The following is a 12,596-nucleotide window of genomic DNA, read 5'->3' as shown; positions in this document are numbered from 1 at the left end:
CCCCCCCCCGTCCCCCCCGTCCCCCAACCCCGGGGGCCGGGCTCTCGGCACGCACCTCGCCATGCTGCGGCTGCCCCGGGGGCTGTCACCCGCTGCGGGGGGGGGCCCGGCCGTCCTGCCCCCCGCTCTCCATCAAGCGCCCTCCGAAGAAAACGGCGATGGGATCGGCGGAACCTGGCGGGGCTGCGGTTTTGGGCAGCCCCCCGATGCCCAACGCCTGCTGCAACCGCTCGTACCGGCCCTACGCCACCCCTCAGGGACCCCCCCAGCTCAGGACGCTCCGATCGGCCTCTGCGGGACGGCTGCCGGTAACGTGCCCCCCCTCGTTCCCTCGTGCAGCTTTAGAGGGGTGTTGGGAAGGGTCTATGGGGCTGTGTATGAAAGGGAGCGTGGGGGGGGAGGGCGAGCCGTGCAGCCCCCCCAGCTGGGGTGTGCTTTGGGTTGTGCACCCCCCGGGGGTCCCCTCTCAGTGCTGGGTGGGGGGTGGGAGCGGCTGGAAATCAGAAATGGCCTCGAAATGGTGCGGGTGTTGCTCAACTTCCCCCCCTCCCCCCCCCCCCGTTCTGTCCTGTCCCGTCCCGGCTTCCTCTTTGCGCCTTTATCTGCCCTTTTCTCTCTCTTGCTGTGCCCCCAGACCCCTCCGAGCCCCCCACGTGCTAAGGGATGTCACCCCCCCCCCCCCTCCCCATGGGATGAGGGACCGTGAATGCTCAGAGGGGGGAGCTGAGCTGGCTGGAGGCATAAGGGCTTTGTGGGGCGGGGGGTGCTTGTGACAGCTGTGTCACCACGTCCCCGAGCTCTGGGCTGTGCTGTCAGCCCTGTGCCCCATATCGGGGTGGGTTCTCTCGGGGGCCCCGCTGGCAGCTGGGGTTGGCATTTAATCCCTTCGGTCCCCGGGCGTTCGTCCAGCCTTCTCTGTGCTCCTCTGTTCTCCTGGAGCCATCCCAGGCCCTGCTGCTGCCGTCGGGTTTGCAGGGCTTGGGGTCGGTATTCATCCCCCCTCCTGCGGCCGCTGCTGCTCGGTGCCAGCTGGGGACGAAGGGGGGGGGGGGGGGGGGGGTTCTCTTCCCGCTGTGCTGTGCGTGGCCCCATTCCGGGGGGGGGGCTGTGGGGCTGCCCATCCCCTCCCGGCACTTGGTTGCCTTTGTTTGCAAACAGCATGGGATGTTGAGAGCCACACGGTGCTGCCCCCCTCCTCAAAAACACCCCCAAGCGCAATGCGCTCAGTCCCGTTTCCTTGTGCCGCTCTGGTAGTGTCCTACCACCCACACCATGCCCTATAGGCAGGAGATGCTCAGGGTGCTCCTGTCCCTTGCAGGGGGGTTTGGGTGATATTTGGGGAGCCTGATGCAGCGGCTGGTGGCTGTGGTGACATGGCTGTGCTCCTGGGTGCGACCTTTGTGCGCAGAGCTGGGGCAATTGGAAAAGGAGCTTTTCCACCCCATTCCCCAATAGGGCCATTGCAGCCTCTCCCACCTCCTTGTGGGGTTGGTTCCATGTCCATGGGGACACTTGGGCTGGTTGGGGTAGGAGCCCACCCTGGGCTGTCCCACCCCCATGTCCTGCTAGGGGAGACCAGGACAGTGTCTCATGATGTCTGATTTGGAGACCCTGGGGTGGGTAAATGCATCTCCCCCCATGAACGCATTTATTCCAGAGCCATTCAAGCTGTTGCCAATCCCATCTGCAGTATTTGCCATATGGGATCTCTATAGGGTTTCTATAGGGGAAAGTGGCTCTCCTCTGCAGGGGGGTCCCGGCCTCCCTTCCCCCTCTGTGCTGGGAAAAGGGGGTTCAGAGTCCATTGAGGTTTCGGTGCCGCCCGTGCAAAGAGCAAATAGGGGTGGGTGGGAAGGCACCCTGGGGCCCTTTCCTTGCTGGGGGGGGTGGGGAGTTGCCTGGCTTTGTGCTGGGAGCAGCTGGGGGACCCCACCTCACCGAGAGATCCTGGGAATGGCGTTTCCCTCTCGGGTCTGTGTGGGATGCGGGGCTTTCAGAAGGGACCCCAAATACGCCTGTAGCTGGGGGGGTGTGTGACCCCATCGTCACCCCAGCACTGCGTCCCTTGGCACGTGCAGAAAGGCTGTGACCCAGCACGGTGCCAGGACCCCGGGGTGCAGCCCCCAAAGCCCCACCAGCACCACGTTCCCACGCCCCCGGGAGCATCGGGGGTCGGTGGGGCTGGGTTGGGCCGGGGGGAGGAGGCACCGGGTTGGCGGTGCAGGGCAGGGCCCGGGCAAGCCCGGGGAAAGAAGGAGGTGTTGGAACGCAGCACGGGCAGGAGGAGCACCCACAGCCCCCGGGGGGGTTGCTGTGATGTTGGGCTGGGCGCTGGGTGCAGCTCTGGCAGGAGGAGCTGGCGGGGGGCCCGACCCCCTCCCTGACATCTCGCCCCCACGTCGGGCTCCGGATGGAGCTCCTTTTCCCACCCCGAGCATCAGGGTGTAGAATATAACCCCCCCCCCTCCTCCTCCCCAGGCAGCAGTGGGTGGTGTGGGGAGGCATTCTGCCCCACAGGGGGGTGGGGTGCAGGGTTTTGTTGGCTGCTTTGCTTCATCCTGTCCCCCTCGCTCCCCTCCCCACTGTGCCCAGCTCAGCTGTCGTGTGCTTAATCCTGCCCGGCCGGGAGGGAGCAGCTGGGATGCAGGAGGGACCCCCTTGTCCATTGTCCTTCATGGTCGTGTCCCTTGTAGACAAGAGGAGCAGCAAGTCCCCGTTGCCCCCCACCCCATAGCCCCCCAGGTTGCCCCTCTTTGCTGTTTGAGCGGGGAGCCTTGGGTGGCTTTGTGCCTCAGTTTCCCCATTACTTAGGGAGATGGTGACACTGACACACGGATGGCCCCATCTGGGAGTGTAAGGACTAGGATGGCCCAGGACATACCCCTCCCCCCCCCCCCAAAATCTCTGGCAGATGTTTGAGGTCTGATGTGGGGCAGGTGTTTCCCATGCACCCAGCTTTAACCGTTGGGGGGCAGAGCTTTGGTGGGGTGCTGGGGAAAACCTGCTGGGGGGAAGGACGGAAGGAGGGAGGGAGGGAGTGCATTCCCACAGGAGCTCGGGATCAACCTGGCTCCCTGGGGGGGCTGGAAAACAGCCCCCGGCGTTCTCCCGCCGGCCCCCTCGGGTGGGCACAGAGCCGAGCAGCCCAACCCCTCCCTGCAATGCTGGGTGAGCTCTGAGCAGGAGCTGTGCCGAGCTGCTGCGGGACCCCACTGCCATGAGGGACGTGCTGGGGGGGGCCCTGTGGGACAGGGAGCCGGTCTTTCGCGGGCCGCCGCGTGGCGGGGTGAAGGGGTGATGCTGGGGGGCTGCTTTGTGCTGTTGGGATAAATGACCCCCCTCCCTTTCCTCCCCCCTGCCCAACGAATCGCCTCCCTTGTGTTTAGGGATGTGTGTGTGGGGGGGTACCATTGTGGGGTGGGGGGTGGTTTGCTGACACCCCCAGCTTCTCTCTGTGTCTTCCTGCTGTGCCCCCTTCCCCCAGTTCTGGGCGTCTCTCATCCACAAATGATGCTGGGGGTGGCATTTCAAGGAGCTGCTTGGTGAGGTGTCCCCTCTCCAATGACCTCCATGGTGGGTTGAGGGAAGGGGATGAACAGCCCTGAGGACCCAGTGGGGTTATGAGGGGGGTGAGGGGGGCAAGGATCCGGCCTTGCTGTTCCATCCTGGGAATCCCCCATTCCCACAGCTCAGCCCCACAGAGCTGTGCCAGCAGCTGGGGGTGAGGGGAAATCCCTGCTGCTTCCCTATGTGGGCTCTGGGGCTGGAACAGTGGGCAGGAAGCAACTGTGGGGCTGGGATCTCCCCATTTCCCCTTCAGTCTATCCCATCACAAGCACAGCGGTGTCAGTGTGGGAACCCTTCCCAGTAAAACCCCAAAAGTGGTTTTGCAGGCAAGAGAGCATCTCTCAGCCTGTGGTCTGGCACCACGCAGTGCCCCTTTTTGGGGTGGGGGGGGATGGCTGGGGCTGTCCCCACACAGGATATTCTCTCTTTCTCCAGGCTAAGCGCAAACTGGACCTGGAGGGCCCTGAGCTCCACACACCGAAGGGGAAGGGCAGGACTCTGGTACAGGTGCCCAGCCCCAGGAGTAAGTTTGGGGCTTTGGAGAGCAATGGGAGGGGTGTGGGGTAGAGGGGCGAATCCCATTTCCCGGTGCCGCACTGTGTCCCCCCTCCAGCTCTGCCTGAGGTGACCCCCAGGAGCAGCGCTCTGTGCAGCTCTGTGTGCTGTTTCAGTTCACTGCATGGGCGCAGAGCTCCTGGGGCAGGCAGGGTGTGTGGGGGGTATTTCTCCACCAGCCGAGGGGTTACGCTGGGTTTAATGGTCTCAGCATCCCACGCTAAGGAAGCATTTTGGTGGGGGGGGGGGGGGTCCTCTCCTTGCAGCCCCCAAGTCCCCAGGTGAGAAGACACGCTATGACACCTCGCTGGGGCTGCTCACCAAGAAGTTCACCCTCCTGCTGAGCGAGTCACCCGATGGAGTGCTGGACCTCAACCGCGCCGCTGAGCTCCTGGAGGTGCAGAAACGCCGCATCTACGACATCACCAACGTCCTGGAGGGCATCCAGCTCATCCGCAAGAAGTCCAAGAACCACATCCAGTGGATGTAGGCAGCGCTGGGGAGCGTTGGGAAGGGATGACGGGGTGATGGAGGGGGTGTGAGGTGCTCAGGGGACCGTCTCTGCTTGCAGGGGGACGGGGATCTTTGAGGATGCGGCGGTGGCAACCAGGCAGCAGGTGCTGCGTGGGGAGGTGGCCGAGCTGGGCAGAGCAGAGAAGGCTCTGGACCAGGTCCTGCAGGAGTGCAGCCTGCGGCTGCGGCAGCTGACGGATGATGGAGCCAACCAGAGATATCCTTTTGCTGAGGGAGATGGGGCTGGAGGGCTTGGGTACCCCCTCCGAGTTCCTCTTCATCCCTTTGGCTTCCCTGGGCGGGTGTCTGTGTGTCACTGAGGCCGATGTTTGGGTGGGGGAATGGCCAGGGTGGGAAGGGACCTCAAGGATCACGAATCTCCCACCCCCCTGCCACACGCAGGGCCACCAAGCTCCCCATTTCATACCAGCCCAGGCTGCCCAGGGCCCCATCCAACTGAGCTGTCCTCCTCGTGGCCTTGCTTTTTCCTATGCCTCGTCCCACGCTGGCGTACGTCACCTACCAGGACCTCCGTGCCATCAGCAGCTTCCAGGAGCAGACAGTGATTGCTGTGAAAGCCCCCCCAGAGACGCAGCTGGAAGTGCCTGACCTCAGCGAGGTGTGCATGGGGTCAGGAAATGGGGTTGGTGCTGGGATGCTGCCATACTGTCCCAACCCCGGGTCCCATGGGTGCTGCTGTATCGCCCTGAGCAGTGCTGGGGTTTCTCCATGGGTTTTGGGGTTGGGTGGTGCTGCGTGGGGCCAGGGGATGGACTTGGTGATCTGTGTGAGTCCTTTCCAAGTGGGGACGTTCTGTGATAGTTTAGGGATGTGGGGTGGGCTTGGGGCACCCGTTGAGCCTTCGCTCTGCCCGCCCAGGACAACCTGCAGCTGCACCTGAAGAGCACCAATGGTCCCATCGAGGTCTACCTGTGCCCAGAGGAGATCCTGGAGGACAGCCCTACCGAGGACCACGACGTCCCCTCCAGCCCTGTGCTGCGGGACAGCAGCACCCAGCCCTCCCTTCAGAACAGCCCAGAGCCCCCCATATCCCCACAGCTGCCCAGTGGCCACCGTGCCCCATCCTTATCCCCGTCCCCTCCCCTCTCCAGCCCTGCAGAGCCCCACTCACTGCTGGAGGTGGGCGCAGGGCTGCTGGACTCCCCCCATCACCTCTTGCAGCAGACAGAGGACCAGCTGCCCTGCGCCCCTTCCTACCTGGACTCGATGCCCTTCATCCCCTTCTCACCCCCCCTGGAGCAGGATGAATACCTCTGGGGGCTGGAGGGTGGCGAGGGAGTCAGCGACCTCTTTGAGGCCTATGACCTGAGTGAGCTGCTGAAGGACTGAGCCTCCTCCGTTCCCAACTGCTCCATCCCTGTCCCCACAGCTGGGGAAGGGGCACAGTACCCCGGGTGGCTTTGCTGGGGGGAATTGGGGGTCTCCACCCCGACTCTCCATGGGCTGCTGGCAGACCTTTGGGTGCTTGGGTACCGCAGGCCTTTGGGTACGGGGTTGGGGGCACCCACCTAGCAGTAATGGGGCCCCTGCCAGAAGGAGCTGTGTTGGGGAGTGGGGAGAGGGTCACGTTTTGGGGGCACTCCAGTTGCTCCTCCAGTTAGAGTGGTGCTTTGGGGTGGCGGATGCTCGTTTGGAACCCTGTGGGGCACCTCCAACTGTGTGGGTTGGAGCTGACGGTCGAGAGGCACTGAGCACAGAGGCGCTCCCTCTGCTGTCACTGAAATGTCAATAAGGAATAATGAGCTGAGGTGGAGGCAGATTTCCTTCCAGAGGGGGATGCTCAACTTGGGGGTGGGGGCACTTCGCCTGCAGCCTCTTAAAACGGAGCCGTGGGCAAATCCATGTGCCGTGATGGTGCTTGGGGGGATGGACACTGGGGCTTAATGGGACAGAGAGGTGGCAGTTGGTACCTGTGGGGGGATCAGGAGCAGCGTGGAGCACAACAGCTGCATCACTTTCCCCTCATTGCAGAGGCTTTAGCACTGCTGGGGCTGTGCAGAGGTTTTCCCCTGGATGGCATCGGGCTGCGTGTGGCCATGTGGGTTCTCCCCATCCTGGTGATGTGGGGTCAGCGTGGCCCCACCAGCACAAAGGATACACCCCAGGGAAGTCCTCCCCATGGAAAAACGTGTGTTAATTATTGCACTGTATTTATACAGGACCCACCTCTGACACGGTGCTGTTGGGGGTTCAGGATTCAGTTTCTGAGTGTATTTAAGTTGTCCTTTTTGGGTTTGCTCTGCTGCAGTTTGGTTGGGATGCGGTGTGGGTGAGAAATGTGTGGCATGTGCTGTTCTCTGCCTGGGAGGGGATGAAAGGAAATGAAATAAAACTCATGAGTTGTCAGCAAAGTACCAGCGTTGTTCATGGTGTGTTCTGGATGTTCGAGGTCTGCTGGTACCCAATGATGCTGGGTGGGACCCAATGATGTCTGTTGATGTCTGGTGGTAACCCATTATGTCCAGTGGTACCCAGTGATGTCCAGAAATACTCTGTGTCTGCTAGTACACAGTGGTGTGGAGTGGTACCCAGTGATGCTCGATGTCTCGTGTTACTCAATGATGTGGAGTGGAACCCAGTGAAGTCCAGTGATTCTCAATGTCTGATGATACCCAGAGATGTCTGGTGATGTCCAGTGATGTCTGGTGGCACCCTGTGGTGTCCAGTGATACTCAACGTCTGGTGACGTCCAAAGATGTGGAGTGGTACCAGTGATGCTCAGTGCCTGATGATACCCAGCGATACCCAATGATGTTAAATGGTACCCAGTGATGTCTGGTGGTAACCAGGGATGTGCAGCGATACTCAGTGCCTGGTGACATGCAGTGATGCCCAGTGGTTGATATCCGGTGGCACCCAGTGATGCCTGCTGGTATCTGGAGCCGCACTGGGATTGCATTGCTCATCCAGAGGACGAAGAGGAAGAAGAGGAGGTGAGCTGGGTGAGCGGCACCGAGCGTTGTGCCCACAGCCCCGTCCCCGTATCCTCGTAGCTGCCGATGCTGGGCAGTCCCCGTAGCGGCCGGGAGGTGGCGGGGCCACCCCAGGATAGGGATGCTGTGCTCGGGTCCAGCCTCCCTCCACGCCCTGAAGATGCCCAATGTTTGGTGGGGGATTCCCAGCCAGGACCCAACCAGCAGCCCCTACATTTCTTCCAAAGCGGCAGGACCCAAAACCTCTTCACCCTGTGCCTGCCAGACCCCTACGGAGGGAAACGTTACCCAGTGAGCAGTGTGGGCTGCTGGGATTTTGCCAGCGTCAAAATCTGCAGCAGAACCGGTCTGAATGTTTGTTTGCAGGACCGGATGTTTGCAGGACGCTGCAGGTGCAAGAAATAAAAGGAGCGGGGGGGTGAAGGGGGGGGGTTGTAGGCGGGTTTAGGAGCTGCATGGGTTTGGGGCGCTGAATGGGGCCCAGGGTAATTTGGAGAGATGGGAAAGAAGCAGCCGGAGGTTTGACCCCCCCTCAACCTGCCCTAAGGGGAAGGGGCTTCTACAGAGCAGCCTCGTGCTTGTGAGCCCCCCCCTGTTCCTGGAAAACCAAAGAGATTGGGGGCTTTTGCCCTCTTGCCTGGAGAGGTGAAACCCAGAAGCAGAGCAGTGGAGGACTTGGGGAATGACTCCTAGAGTGTCCCCCCGTGCCTTCTCCCTCCTTCACTTTATTTCCCAGCAGATTCTCCTTTCTCTTGCTCCCCCCCCCCCCAGTAGTAATTCCCACTCTTCCTCAGCTCTCGCTTCCCTACGGGGATTTTTTTTTTTTGGAGCGAAGCCACAGGGGCAGCACTGTAAACACGGGGCAGGGTTCAGCCCTCGGGGGGGGGAGGGTGGTTGCACAACGTGCCCCCTGCTCCAGGTCCGAGCAGGGGACGGCAAGATGGGGACAGCGCTGTGCTTGGGGAGCGGGGCTGCGATTTAACATGGATTTAACCCCAAACCCTCACGCGCTGAGGCTGATCTACAGGGGAAATTTTGCCCTCCAGGTGGGCAGTGACCACTGCAGCCCCCACCGTCCCGAACCCACGCTGTCCACGGGTGGAGAGGGTGCCGTACCTCCCCCCCTCAACCCCCCCACCTTCCCCCTTTCGCTTCCAGGATGAAGTTTCCACACTTCGGACCCCCGCCGCGTGCGATGCATCGCGTGGAAGCCCCGATACTCTGAGTTACATCGGAGCCGGGACGGAGGGGAAAGGGGCGAACAGCGGAGCGCTTCGCCTTTAACCGACGCGGGGAGGGGGGGGGACGGGACGGGCGGCACCGCCCCCACGATGGCGGCAGGGAAGGAACGAGCGAGCGGGCGGGCAGAGGGAGAACCTCCCCGGTGTAACGCGACCGGTGTGCGGGGCGTGGGGTGCTGAGCCGGGGTCCGGGACCCCCCGGTCCCCACTCGTCCCCACCGGCACCGGGGCGCTCCGTAGGCTCCGGGCGCTTTCCCGGCTCAGCCCCGGCTGCTCTCCCGGTGCGCTCCGGTCTCAGCCCCGCAGCCAACACCCCACTCCCCCCCCCGGCATCATCGCACCATGCCCGAGCAGCTCAGCGTGGCCGAGTTTTTGGCCGTGACCGGCGAGGATCTGAGCTCCCCCGCAGCCGCCGCCTTCACATCCAAGCTGCAGAAATGCCGGGGTGCCGTGGGGGCTCTGGAGGAGGTGAGTGGGGTGGGGTTGGTTTGGGGGGGGGCGGGGGGGTTTGGGCCGCGCTCCCCTCTGAGCGCACTCCTTGATTCTTTATCCCGAGCGCTGCTGGATGCAGCTGTGGGAAAGCAGAGCTGAAGGGATTTGGGGATGGGGGGCTTCTGTTTGTATTGCTCTGAGCGCTCGGGGACCCCCATCCCCCCACAGAGCTGCTTTGGGACCCTGAGCTGTTGGCATCCTCCAGCCCACTGGGTGATATCTTGAGGCCAAGGGCTGCGGTTTGGGGCCAAACCTCCCCGTTTTACAGCCCGACTGGTCCTCCAGCTCTGGGCGCTGCCCGGGGGTTGGCTCTGCCCCCAGCATCGTGGCTCACGGCTGAGAGCTTCTACGCCCCGATGGGTTGCAGGGCCTCACTGCTCTCAAAGCCAGGGGAGGATTTTTTCTCTTCCCCCCAAAAAAGCCCCATCAGTATTGGTGGAGCTCAGGCGGGGTGCATTCATCCCCCTCTCCCCGTTCCTGCCTCCAGCAGAGGCTGTTCCCAGCTGGTCCCACATTCGCTGCCAACTTCTCTTAGCAAAGGAATGGCTTTGAAGGGCAGCCAGGGCTTACAGCCCCCTCCTCCCCTTGCAGCCCCCAGGCTGGGAACCCAGGGCTGGGTGGTGGGATGGTGTGGGGCATCCCAAATTCTGCTCTTGGCTGGCAAGGGGGAGGCAGCTTCGGGCAGGAGGAAGCAGCAGGAATTTCACTTGGCTGCTCAGCTTCCCCGGGGAGGCTGTGATTTGGGGGAAGGGAGATGGGGGTTTGTTGGGGGGACTGAGTGCTGGCACTGGTGACAGTGGTTCTGGAATCTTTGGGGAGAGAGGCTGCAGGGAAGGATGCATCCAGCTGAGCTCTGATCCACCTCATCAGCACCCCATATTATTGCTGGTGCTTTGGGATGCAGGAGGGAGTGAGGATGCCCACTATGGTGCTGCCAGGTCTGAGCCCAGGCTGTCTCACCAGCACCCCAATGAGCTGAGAGCAAGAGGTCTGTGGGGCTGCTGAGGTCCCCCCCTTCTGCTTGGTTGTCTGGAGCTGTGTCGTGCCTCAGTTTCCCTCATGGGCTTACAGTGGGCTGTCCAGTCCCCTCCTGAGGGTCTCATGTGTGGTTTTGGGGTAATGGGGGCAGAAGCTGCATCCCATGGGGGCTTGGACTTAGAGGGAAGAGTGGATGCAAGGCATGGGGATCTGGAGGCTGGGTCTCTGTAGGGTGGCTGTGACCATAGAGCTGGCGGCTGCATCCTGCGGTGCCCATCACATTGTCAGGGCTGTATCCTGCCCCACTCTGCCCCTCACAGCTTTGGGGGGATGCACCCAGCCCCCAGCACTGCTCCTTCTCCGGGCGGCACGGAGGGGGGGGGGGGGGGAACCAAAGAATGACCCTATTGAGCAGTGTGTGCTGGGTGAGGGTGGCTGTGCTGCAGGTGCGGGTCCGTCCCTCCCTCCATCCCCATAGGGAATCCCTTGTCACCAATGTGGCTCCATTCCCTTCCCCACACTGTCCCTGGTTCTTGCTCTGTGCCGCCCTATGTGCCCCATGGAGGGGGGTTTCCCCCATCCCAAAGCACTGGAGAGATGTGCAGTGCCTGTGTGCACCCCCAGCCTCCGGTGCTGCCTCAGTTTCTCCTCCCTGAGGCCGTGTTGGGATGCTGTGTGGTTGAGGGCAGAGCTGTGCCTGGGGACTCGCAGGCATCACTGATGGTGTCACCCCCCCAAACCAGGGGCTGCTCTGCGCTGCTCCATGGTACAATAATGAGGAGCACAGAGGCAGCACTGCGCTGCCAGCATGCCCCCCATGGCATCCCAATGAGAGCTCTGGGGGGCTTCTGCCTTCTGCCTCTCCCTGCAACCCCCTCCCCATCCTGGCAGCTTTCCCCTCGAGGAGGGACCTCTGCACCTCCCGGGAGTGGAGGCAGGCTGACCCCGCTGTCAGGAAACGGACCTTGACATCAGCCCCAAAACCTTCACGGAGAGCAAGAAAGGGAGAGAGAGCTCTTTATTGCAATTCCTCCGCGGTTTCATCCCTCGCCCTTCGCGCTGTTCACGCCCTCCAAATATTTCCAGCCTGTTATCATGCCTCTGCTACCTGCAGCGCAGCCAAGCTACCCTTAACCCTTTCCTGCTGGCTGGAGCTGCTTGCAGGGCTCTGCCCGCCTCTGAGCAGCGCTATGGGGCCAGGGTTGGTGTTGGGTTTTGTTTGCAGCAAGGTATGGGGCTGGGGGAGGCGAGGGGGGGGGGAGATGCATCTGAAGCCTTGCACGAGGGGATGGCAGAAAGCTGCATCCCTGGCTGTGGGATCTGCGTTGCTTCTGTCCCATCAGCAGGATGTGGGGCTGGGGTTTGGCTCTGCCCTGGGTCCCTGCACGGGCTTGGGGGCCTTGGTGTGCTCCTTATGCTGTGCTGTATGCTATGGGTACGTGTGCTGGCGTGGCAGGGGCAGCCTGAGGCAGCCCTGCTCCATGGTGAGATACCTTCATTTTCCCCTTGGTTGGAGTGAGCCCCTGTGGGAGCTCTGGAGGCATTTTCACAGCTGCTGGGAGCTTGGATCCAAACAAATTGGGGTTTCAGCATCCTTAGCACCGATCCTGCCCTGCTGGGTGCCTCCTGTCCCTATGTTGTGCCCACCCCGCTTGGCAGCACCCCCCAGACTGACAGGGTTTGGTACTTTGCTTTCTCAGAGCCTGGATGGGGACCAAGCCATACTGCAGAGGATCAGGAAATACGTGAAAGCCATCCACGTCTCTGGGCTCAGTAAGTGGTGCTTTGAGGGATGTGGGGCATCCCTGCTGTGGGACAATGCCATCCTCCGGTGGTGGCCCTGGGAACGTGGGGACTTGTCCCCTGCAGCCTGGCCTTGGGCTGGGGTGCCCTGTTTGGCTGAAAAGGGCTTTAGCAAAGGAAATCTTGGGACAGTGGTTCAAGGGAGCATCGCTGCCATCCTCTGCTCCGAATCGCAGCTCTGCTGGGATGGATGGGGATGCGGTGCTGGTGCCGGTGGCACTTGGCAGCGTGGTCTCACTGTGTCCCATACCCCCAACCCTGGCACAGCCCACGTGGAGAACGAGGAGCAGTACAGCGAAGCCCTGGAGAACTTTGGCAACAATCACCTCTCACAGAACAACCACGAGCTCTCCACTGGCTTCCTCAACCTGGCCGTCTTCACCCGTGAGGTCACCGCGCTCTTCAAGAACCTGGTGAGCACAGGAGGGGAACCGTGCAGCCCTGCATGGCCCTCCCCATCCCACCGTGCTGAGGTGACCCCATGCATCCCACC

The 12,596-nt window shown here is 62.2% G+C and overlaps 2 protein-coding genes across 2 annotated transcripts in view; both read left to right on the top strand.

The window, feature by feature from the left end:
- Positions 1–146: 146 nt before the first annotated feature.
- On the top strand, positions 147–6,973 carry LOC122157480 (transcription factor E2F2-like). The gene is made up of 6 exons (XM_042813148.1): positions 147–308; positions 4,003–4,090; positions 4,389–4,608; positions 4,694–4,852; positions 5,140–5,254; positions 5,515–6,973. Exons 1-6 carry the CDS (start codon positions 159–161, stop codon positions 5,983–5,985), a joined length of 1,203 nt encoding a protein of 400 aa, XP_042669082.1. The 5' UTR covers positions 147–158; the 3' UTR covers positions 5,986–6,973.
- Positions 6,974–8,986: 2,013 nt separating this feature from the next.
- LOC122157482 (arf-GAP with SH3 domain, ANK repeat and PH domain-containing protein 3-like) overlaps positions 8,987–12,596 on the top strand; it is a 13,456-nt gene continuing 9,846 nt past the window's right edge. Inside the window, 3 exon segments of the mRNA XM_042813149.1 lie at positions 8,987–9,298; positions 12,001–12,073; positions 12,371–12,516. Of these exon segments, the coding sequence (XP_042669083.1) occupies positions 9,173–9,298; positions 12,001–12,073; positions 12,371–12,516 (345 nt within the window). The 5' untranslated portion in view covers positions 8,987–9,172.

This window comes from Centrocercus urophasianus, unplaced genomic scaffold (genome assembly GCF_019232065.1).
Source record: "Centrocercus urophasianus isolate 14NV4802_14NV808 unplaced genomic scaffold, USGS_Curo_1.0 seq_1391, whole genome shotgun sequence".
Taxonomy (NCBI): Eukaryota; Metazoa; Chordata; class Aves; order Galliformes; family Phasianidae; genus Centrocercus; species Centrocercus urophasianus.
Note: the sequence above shows the minus strand (reverse complement) of the source record. Positions and strands in the feature narration are given on the sequence as shown.

What these genes read in the sequence shown, in the direction of transcription:
- LOC122157480 (XM_042813148.1), top strand. Translation starts at nt 159, where the DNA reads ATGGGATCGGCGGAACCTGGCGGGGCTGCGGTTTTGGGCAGCCCCCCG. An exon ending in CCTCTGCGGGACGGCTGCCG is followed by an intron (nt 309 to 4,002) that starts GTAACGTGCCCC and finishes CTCTTTCTCCAG; the next exon opens with GCTAAGCGCAAACTGGACCT. An exon ending in AAGTGCCTGACCTCAGCGAG is followed by an intron (nt 5,255 to 5,514) that starts GTGTGCATGGGG and finishes CTGCCCGCCCAG; the next exon opens with GACAACCTGCAGCTGCACCT.